This window comes from Harpia harpyja, chromosome 13 (genome assembly GCF_026419915.1).
Source record: "Harpia harpyja isolate bHarHar1 chromosome 13, bHarHar1 primary haplotype, whole genome shotgun sequence".
In the NCBI taxonomy this organism is placed as follows: Eukaryota; Metazoa; Chordata; class Aves; order Accipitriformes; family Accipitridae; genus Harpia; species Harpia harpyja.
Genome location: NC_068952.1, coordinates 8,374,672 through 8,384,779, shown reverse-complemented (window position 1 = coordinate 8,384,779; position 10,108 = coordinate 8,374,672). Strand labels below are relative to the sequence as shown.

General features: G+C 45.7%; 1 protein-coding gene across 8 annotated transcripts in view; it reads left to right on the top strand.

The window, feature by feature from the left end:
• Nucleotides 1–2,196: 2,196 nt before the first annotated feature.
• MARK1 (microtubule affinity regulating kinase 1) overlaps nucleotides 2,197–10,108 on the top strand; it is a 60,715-nt gene continuing 52,803 nt past the window's right edge. For 6 of the 8 annotated variants that reach the window (XM_052805300.1, XM_052805296.1, XM_052805295.1 and 3 more), the window contains exon 1: nucleotides 3,282–3,374. In XM_052805300.1, coding sequence (XP_052661260.1) covers nucleotides 3,297–3,374 — 78 coding nt within the window. In that variant the 5' untranslated portion in view covers nucleotides 3,282–3,296. Of the gene's footprint in view, nucleotides 2,637–3,281; nucleotides 3,375–10,108 lie in introns of those variants that run through there. The other 2 variants (XM_052805297.1, XM_052805299.1) reach the window with 2 other exon arrangements.

Here is a 10,108-nt window from a genome sequence, read left to right as displayed (position 1 = left end):
GTCATTGTCCCTGCATTTTCTCACTTGGGAGAGACAAGAGGCCTGTAGTAATAATGAAACAAAATTAAACTGAGCTATTAAATGAATGAGTGACCTTATTAATGTGAAAGAAAATGATAACAGCAACAACCATGGCCAAAACAACTGCAAAGCAGATCTTCAGATAGCAAGAATTACTACATTATTACACTTTTAATTTCTGATGAACCAACATTTTCCTATGAATTACTGACCAAAACATATTCAAATTCTAGGGCAGGAAGTCCTTCTAAGCTTTCCCTTAGTCAGTGGTGCCACTAAACACATTCAGAAGACGTTTGAGTTTACACTCCTTTCTTCTCTGACCACAAGCGCGTACAAAAATCCATACCACAACGGGCTTGCATCAGTGGGAGTTTTGACCAAGTAAGGGTTGCAGAGTCAGGCCCCACGATGAGTCCTAGACACAGCCTTGCTCTAATTTGGGATAAAAGTGAATGCATTTTGATGAGCTAAGCAACCAAACTGGGTTAATATCCAGTTTGTCAACAAACTTGTTTTGGCATGCTGGCTAGACCATGGCTGTTTACCCTGAGTAAACCCAATCTTGGATTATTTTGTTCCCAGAAATATGAAGGACTCTGAAATTGCCCTTGCAGTCGGTAGTGCCAGCTATGTGAAGAGAGAGCTAGGAGCTCACAGAGGCCCTTGCAAGGATTTGGGAGGCTTTGGGCTGAGGACTAGCTGGGAACCTCTATCATTCCAGACAGACAAATCATGCTTGCTCAGAGCAACGTGATGCTGAATGTGCAAAGAGCGAGTCCAGTCACACTGCTTGTACAACATGGGGATGTTCTCTGCCTGTGCCTGCATCAGCTACGGAGGAAGAGCTGTTTTCCCAAACATCTGGAAAACTCCGCTGTAGGCTGACCAGTGCTGAGGAGCTGGGGGCACCTCTTGAATCACGCCAGAACTAACACAGCCAGAACTAAATATACTCTATGTAGTGTGTTTACCTATGAACATAGGCGCATATATATATTACCTCTCTATATAGGTAATAAATAACAATCCATGCACTTTCGCAGGCACCTAAGGGCTTCCTGGAGACAGACATACAACCCATCAGGTGCCTTCCATTTTTCAGAAGGAAGGTCTCTCAGAACAAGGATTGTGTTTACAGCATTTATGAAGATGTTTACAGCCTCAGCTACAAAAATCTGTCAAAATACTGCAATGGAAATTCAGGCACATTGTTTTCGGTTTTGGTGCAGGGGAGGTTATTTTTTATTTTTACAGATTTAGAATTTGGTGAAGGGTTTGGCTGGTTTTATAGCAAAAGCTGCTGTCATGTAAACACTAGTAACTTCTCTAAGACAAAAATGTGTGTATGGTTCTAATTTTAAGTACATGAGGTCACCGATTAAGCGTTCGAGGACCGCGTGCTGGTCGGACATGAGCGGATAGATGCGTCGCACAGAGTCTTGTCGATCCGATCTCAGCTTCGAGCAGGTAAAGAAGGCTGGCTGTCTCAGGCGCACAAATAAACGGCTCGATGTGCAGATGCTGACACGGGGTTTCACGAGCCTCCAGCAAGTCTGTGACTCATGGACTCGAAGCCTCGAAGCCGTGCGGGAGGTGGCCAGGACTGCCCCACCACCCTTTCTAAGGCCGACTCCTCGTCACGGGCGAGTCCCTGTGGCAACCCACTCGCCAAGCCGCAGCGGGCCCCAGCACCCCCGTGGGCCCCGTCCCGCGTCCCTCACGCAGGGGGCTGCGGGCTCCCCAGGCGACTGACTCCCCGAGCCCCGCTGGCCGCCTCCCGAGGGGCCCCCCATCCCGGCAGGCTGAAGGATGCGGCCGGCCCCGCCGGCGGGCCCTGACCCAGGGGCACCGGGACGCCCTCCCTCCTCGGCCTCCCTCACGGAGCAGCACACCTGCCCCGGCCCACTTCACGTCGGGGCCCGGGCCGAGCGCGCCCTCCCGGCCGGCCCCCACCCCGGCTGGGCCCGGCTCGGCGCCACCCGTGACGGGTGCCCGGGCGGGAGGGACGGTGGCGCCGGCGGAGGCCGCCCGCCCGCCAGCCCGCCCGCGTTTGCCGCGCCCGCCCGCACCGCCCGGCGCTTCCTGCGGCGCGGCGGAGCCTGGCCGGCGGGGCCGGGCCCGGCGCGGCGGGGCGGGGAGGAGGAGGAGGAGGAGGACGGGAGGGGAGGGGAGGGGAGAGACGGGGCAGGGAGCGCGGGGCAGCGGCGGTAGGAGGAGGAGTCGGTGCCGCCGCCGGATGCTGCGAGGAGGCGCCGCGGCCCCCCTGCGCTGCCGGCCGCTCACCTGAGCGGGCAGGAGGGAGGAGGAGGAGCCGGCGGCCGAGCTGCGCGGAGCCCGGCGGCGGCGAGGCGGGCGGGAGCGCGGCGGGCGGAGGGTCGGCCGGGCGAGGCCATGGCGCCGGGCGCCTAGCGGGGCCGGCAGCGCGGCAGGAGGCCCGCGTCCCGCCGTGTGCGCCCGGCTGCCGGCGGGGGCAGCCGGCGGCCTCCGCCGCGGCCTAGGAGAGCGGGCGGCCTTCCCCTCAGCGCGCCGGGCGCGGCGCCGCCGCCGCCGCGGCCCACAAGATGTCCACTCGGACGCCGCTGCCCACCGTCAACGAGCGGGACACGGAGAACGTGAGTGCCGCGCCGGGCCTCCCTCCGCCGCGACCCTTCCCCCGCCCGCCGGCCCCCCCCCCCCCCCCCCTCCGCAGCCGCCTCTCCCCGGCACCTGGCGGCGGCCCGGCCCGGCCTGTCCTGCCGCCCAGGCCAGGTGCCCGCGGGGTGGGCGGGCCGCGGCCGTCGTCTCGCCCGCCGGGCCGGGCGCTCCCCAGCGCCGGGCCGGCACCGCCGCCTGTCCGCGCCTCAGGCTCCTCCATGCGGCGCTGCCGGGGCGGGTCCGGCGCGCTGGGCTCCACGTCGCCCCAGCCCGCCCGCGGCCCCGGGCCTCCCGCGGGGTCGGCGGGCGGCTGCCGCTCCGCACGGCGGCCGGGCAACCGCTTCCGCGCCTTGTTGGCCGGGCCGGGCCGGGCTGGGCTGCCCTTATATGTACTCGGCTGGAGCCGGCGGCTGTAGGCGCGCACAGGCAGTTGGCTTCGGTCCCCCGCCGGAGAGAGGCCTCTAGCCCCCGCGGGCTGCAGGCCGGGCTGCCCTGCCTTCACGTGTGCCCCACGCCGGGCACCCCTGCGCCTGGGCCGGGGCACCTACTCGTGAGCCTTCCAGCTGCCTGGTGCTCGGCCCCGTCTCGCCGTCTGGGATTCAGCCGTACTTGCTCTTTGTCTGGTTTGCACCTCGAGGATGGTCCCCGGCGTTGCTGTATTCCTTCCTCTGGTTTGCTTTGTGTTGTGTCTGAGAGAGGCTGTCGTCGTGTCCTTGGTACCTCCCGAGTTGATTGTTTGTATCTTCCTTTGTGCTCTGTTTAAACATCCTTGTGCTCTTCCTCTGCTCCGCCCGGACTTGGTGGAGTAGAAGCATAGTGGTGTTCTCCGTTGTGGTGGTCTCCCCACAGAAAATAACCAGTCTTGGTTACGATAGCGTACCTGAGAACTCTTAAAGTCCTAGACCGTGTCTGGTCCTGTCCATCGGTGGTGATCCTTTAAATAGGTGGTAATATGGAAGGTGTGAAATTTTCATCTTAGGTGAGGGGACCAATATTGAAAGAGCTACGTTTGGAACGTGTGCTAGATATTGTTAGTTGCCTTTGGGAAGGTGGCAGAAGGCACAGGAGGGAAAAAGGAGTCGTTCAAAATTTAACGCATGCAATCACACCCAACTTCTACTTGGGTGGAAAGTGATCAGTAAGAAACGAAGGAAGATGGCCTGGTGGGTTGAAATGGGTTGAAGAAGATGCTTGTTTGTATTGCACCAACCTATAGAGGTTCTGGCCAATAGTAGGAGCTCATAATGTTTGTTACTGTACAAGCCAAAGCAGCACTGTCTGCTGAATAGATTATTGAATTATATGAAATGAAAAGTGAATATGAGAAGAGGGTTTGGAAGACAAAGGTAACAGAAATGAGATAATATAGTTAAAGAAGTGAAACCCTAGCTTGATGTCTTATTATAATGAGCTTTTAGTATCAGTCGCTCACTGGAAGTTTAATTGACATAGCAATATCAGTCTGGTTACTCGTTAAAGCTCAAAGCAAGTAGACGCGTTTGGTCTGTCCTTATTCTTCATGGACTGATGAGTCCTGTGTTAGTGTCAGAACGAAAGCAAGTCCTTGAGATTAAAATGAAAGTTTAAATTAAATGACAAAGTCCAGGTTTGAGTGATACATGTTACTCATGAGTCTCCATTTCAAATATATATAGGAATGTAGATGAGAGATAGATGACAGGAAGGGATAAGAAATATTTATGCATATATCCAGTAATATAGTACATCAGACTTGCAAAGTACATTTACACAAGGCAAATGGAAATATTCTCAAACATCATCAACTTCTGTAGAATGAAAACTTCAATTAAAGTGTTAGTAGTTCATTTAGAAGATATTGTGCTACTTTTGAATGCTCTATTTTGACACCTAGAGATGAGTAAGGATTTTTTTTTTTAATTATTATTATTTCAGAGAGTGCATTGGGTATCTAAAAAAACCCAGGTTTGTACAGGATATCAAAATACTCAAAATTGCATATTTGCTCCTGAAAATCTTGGTATAAGTCTGCAGCCTGATACTAATGAATATGATCCTCCAGTCAGATAAACAGTAAAGAGCCCTGCAGTAGTAAGTTCCTAAATCTGCACAAAGTAATTCTAGTGCTGTGATTAGTATGGCATCTGCTGGGTTTTGGAGCAGAGATGTCGAGGTTGTCGCTTCTGCCTGTCAGGGAGCCTCGGGAAGCCCTCTTTGCTACCTGTGGTCTCCCTTACGTAAGACCTTTTGCTAAAGCTGCAAACATGAGATGGAGGAGGAGGTGGTCCGTTGCTGACCTCCCGAACAGCAGCATTCCTTGATTTAAAATGGATTCTGTCAGGGCGAGGTGAGACTCTTAATTTACTTTTAATGTGCTTTCCCCTGCTAATAAACACTAATGGACTGGGGAAGTGTTTATGCTGATAGGTCTTGATGCACACAGTTCAGCTAGTAAGCTCTGAGTAACTGAGGAGGTAAGAAATTGCAACTAAAGGGAGAAGTTATTGGAAAGAGTGAGGAGTTAGAACAGCCTAAGTATGACTGGGTTTGGCCTGGTAAGTAAATCTATCTTTGTAGTGCATATTTCCAATTCCCGAGTAAGTATATTAGCGCAGCTCTCCCAAGTTCTGCAGCTAATGGTGATCTTCAGGAGAGCGCTCTTTTCTTCCATCTCATACGCGTGGCTATCTCAGCAATGTTGCTCCATTGTGTGGCTCTCAAGGGACAGACTGTAGCTCTGTATCCCGGAGCAAGCTGATTGATGGTTCTGAGTACAAACCTATGTACGCGTCCAGCTGTGCTTTGCACGTGGCGTGAGGCCGTTGCATGAAATCATGGGGAACTACCCTACCACCACCACCCCCTGTCTCTTGGCAGCTGCTTTCAGTGCTCTTTAAAATAGAAAATAAATAAAATTTCAACGTATGCTTTTCTCAGTGAGTATGCAAGCATGTGTTCTGTCACTTGGAAAAAAAAAAAAAGAAAAATCATAATAATTTGATATAGCACCTATCATAAGAATATACATTCCTTGAGGAATTATGGGTGTTCCTGGTGGGATGGGTGAAAAATATGCATATTTCCATAATTCTTTGTGCCTTTTATCCCACAGCACCCTTTGAAAATAGTCTAGAAGGGATAAGATCATGCAGCAGATTACTTGATAAGGTCTTATCAGAAAGCTGGAGTGAAAGGTACAGGGACTGCTGACAACGCACAAGCAACAGGTGGAGGGAAACTGGTTGTGAAACAGTCAGTATGTGTGTAACTGATAGGTCTGTGTTATAGAAATTCACGCCCTTTTTTTTTTTTTCCTTTTTGCTATTCTTTACATCTCCCAGTGCTGTGTTTAACGTTTCTAGCATATGTCCATAAATATTTTTCATGGAAATGTTATTTCTCTTTCATGAAAGCTATGTTTAAGGAAACAGAATATGATTGTCAAACGCTTATTCCTAATGAACAGTTTATTGGGAAGCTTGGGGAAATTCATGGGTGGAGGCAGTACAGTAAAGATTATTTTCATGCCTATTACCGGATTTATTTCTTTCAAGTGAGGGGTAAGAGTAGTATTCAAAATCATAATTTTCCTGTGTTTTGATTTTGTACAATGTAACTATTTACAGCTTCCTCTTGATACATTTTACGTAGGCTGTGGTAGGTGATGTTTCAGTGCATTCAAACACTTGCAGTTGGGGTTAGTTTGGGTGAACTGAGCTTCCCATCTCTGCTGAGGCTGGAGGAGGAGAGGGACAGGAATCAAAAGCTTTGAGCTAGAGTAGCTCTTTTGTTTTCATTGAGTTGGTATTAATTGACGAAAGAGGGGCTTTTATGTTTTTCCCTTCATACTGTGTTGTATTGTATCATGTCATTAAATTGGGGAATGGTTTTCCTGAATTAAGGCAAAAGAAAAAAAATACGTTGGTAATACATTCTCTTAAATGTTTTTGGGGAGCTCTGTATAAGAAAAGGCTCATAGAGATTCAACAGTTGGCTCTATACAACTTGCTTTAATAAAATTAATAAAAATGAGAATGCTGTAGTTTGCTTTTTCTGACATAAGGACCTCTTAGTCTGGCATAAGAATACATATACTTTTTTCTATAGTAAGTGTAATTTCATCTTTTGAAGGCATTACTGTTATTTGTGAAGGTATTACTATTTACTTGTATTGTGGTGTCACCCATCTAGCTAAGTTTTAAGGTATTACTTTGCTTTGTACTTTTCAGGCACATAAAAGTTGGTTAATTCTGCTGCAGAGATCTTGCATGTTTACAGTGGAAAAAGGAACAAACAAGGCAGGAGTGCTGGATGATAACACTGGCCAGAGTTGAGGAGGAATGTGGGAGTTGTGGTTTATCTTACCTAGCCAGTGCCGTATGAGAATGATTAAGAGATGTTATGGCAGAGGGAGTTTTAAGGAAGGGTAATACAGTGACCTATGATCATGTGATTTCCTTCATTATCATACAAGTGATTATAATTTTGACACATGCACACCCATTTGCAAGCTAGGGTGGGAAGGGTGATGGCGGATGCCAGCTAAAGTGAGTGTGGTTAAGGATGACTTTCTGATAGGGGAGGCTACTAGACAGCTGCATTTTAAAGAGGAAAAAAAATTGAACAGGGCAAGAGATGAGAGGATGGAATGGAGCAGTCAGGTTGGGGTAATAATAATTATACCATGTTTAATTTCTTTCTGTTTTTTTTTCCTTCTGGATTTGCTTTTGCACAATAAGAACACATGGTTTTGATTTGGACAGAGGGGGCGTGGGAGAAAGTATCTGACAAGAATTCTTTCATTCAGTGCCTTAAGCAGAAGAATGGCCTAATTTCCAAACCTTATGGGTTCAAGAGTACAGCTGTATCTTTCTTATCCACAGGAGATGGGCTTTAGCAAAGTGGAGAATGCCTGTGTTCTTTCCTTGTGAGATTATTTTCCTTGATCATAAATACACCATTTGGTCATACGTTTGTTTGAATTATAAGAAGAGGGTATGTTCTAATCTTGTTTTGAAGGTTTGTGTTTTCTCTATGCAGACTTTTTGGTTTTTTTTGGTTCGGGTCTTGAGCAAGCTCCGATGTTGTGGGGAAAAACATGTTGAGCTAGAGCATTATGCATGGAGAGAGGAAGGTTCATTTTGTTATGAAGTATGTTGTCCATTTTGAAGTTAACCTTCTGTGTGAATCGTAGAGAGTCATGGGAGAGGTGATACAGATGTTTAGTTTCATTTTCCTTCTGTAAAGAGAAATATTTTGGAACAAACGAGTGAAAATGTAGCTTCATGCTTCAGTGTTTTTTCTAGGCATTGTAAAAGAGTATATAGTGTTAAAGTTCAGAAAGAGTTAATGCAGTTTGATTGTACTACTTGTTTCATTTCATACTTCATGGGGTTTTTGAGGTTCATAGGTAAACATAAAGTCGGATTGTTTTTGGTTGGCGTTCTGAAAACTGTACTTACATGGTCAGTGAAGTTAAACGCTGAACTAGGACAAGGAGATTATGTTCCATGGAGCCTTGTTATTGGTGGGGTCTCTACCATCATATTTTTGTGATCATGCAGACTTACTGTTTATATTAATATAGCTTTTTTAAATTTTCTAACTCTGCACTTAAAATGTTTTAATCATCAGTAAAAGCAGGATTTTTTTTTTCCCTGTGGCACTCAATTATAGTTGGAAATTAATATTTCTACTATAAATGTGGTAAGTTTGTACCATCGCAATTGCTGTTGTTAGCAGGAGCTCCCTCTGCTAAACTTCTAATTGATATCAATAGTTTAAACACAGAAAAAGTAGTAATTTTGTTTTTCTTTTAAGTGCAGATACAGTGATTTCTGTAAAATTATGTTCTCGATCAGTGATTTGTATTTGCACTTGCAGAGTATGTTTTTCTTATTCTGAGAACTTAATATAGACCTAGCCTTAATAACTTACTGATGTGAGAGAGAACTTTAAACACTGTTTTCCAGTAGAGCAGATTTATTGAGAAACTATCCTGTAAAAAGGATGGACAATTTTACTGTTAATGTGGAGCTAGAAATCTATGGTGCAACTAAAGCCCTAAGACAGATTTCTTACAAACTGGCCTGCTAACAACTTGAGAGTTTGAGCAAACTTTTCAAATGTTGTGATATCGGAGCGAAAGCATTTTATTGCTTCTGTTTAGATACTATCTTTTAGTAGCTTCAACCTTTTTTTTTTTTTTTTTCTTTTTAATATACATTTATGCTCTGTGCTGCCCTCCAGGTTAAATGTACTACTTGTACGTTGCTGCAGACAGTGACATTTTTCGAATTTAGCTTATTTGTGTTGTTGTCATGACATGATCTATTATTTTTTTTGCTGTTGGATACACAATGCTTGCTTTTTGTGATTGGTTCGTTTTTTTTAATCTTTATGGAATTTCAGAATCACTGAAAAAAATTGTTTTTATGACTTCACAATTTTTTCTGGGTCTTCATTCTCAAATGTTTACTCCTCTCTAGGTAGTGGTAAATTAAGAAGAAATGTTCTCCACACTTGACTGTTTCTGAAAAAAACTATGAAAGCAGGAAAGTTCCATCAAAACATTCACATTGTTCAGTGTAATGAATATAATGCAACTGAATCTGAGTTTTAATAATAAGCTCTTTCTCCACATCAACTACCAAGCCTGTTTAGTTGTTAACATTTTTCTACTTTTTTCACATTCAAAATTAATATTTTTTTGTGTTCTCTCTGCTCAGTGCTAAACTGAGCTTTAAATTGGGCCAGCTGTATTTCATCTAAGAAAGAAAATTTCTCCTTTTTTTTTTTTCTGTGAATAACTTAGTAAAATAGTAAAAGCAAATGATTGCTGAGTTTGCAAGGTCAGTTTAAGACTTCGTAGCTGTTATGTGATGATGCAGCATAAACAGTTTTGGTAAGCATCCTGGCAAATCTAAGGTTAAAAATTCCAAGAGGATAAGGTGGTCCTTGTTCTTAAGGCAGGCTTCCCTGTGCTTGTTTCATCTTATTTTTTCTAAGTAGTGACCAAACATGCTATAGCTATCATGGTAAAATAGTTCAAGCCAGAAGCATTGGAAAGTACTCTCTGTGTTTATCATAATCCTGCTTCTTTCTGAACTGAGATGGCAGTTGGAAAAAAAAAAAAATAGTTTAGTTGTTTCAGGTTTTGGGTTTGAGGTGGTTGTTTTTTTTTTTTTTTTAGATGAGCATTTTGTCAGGGATTTCTTTATATATGTTTTCAAAGGAAACACCAACTTATGTTGAAAGACATAGGTTCACAGTCGTAGTAAGGCGTCTGCACAGTTAAATTCAGTTGGGCTACAATTAACCTTTAAAGCAATGAACTGGACATGCTCATGGGAATGATTGATCAATAGAGTGTATTTATGTAAAACCCAAAAGCACTGGTTTTCTGTGCATCTCTGTAGAGTGGAAGATCATATGTTATTCTAAAATTCTCTATCTTACCAGGACAGCTGAT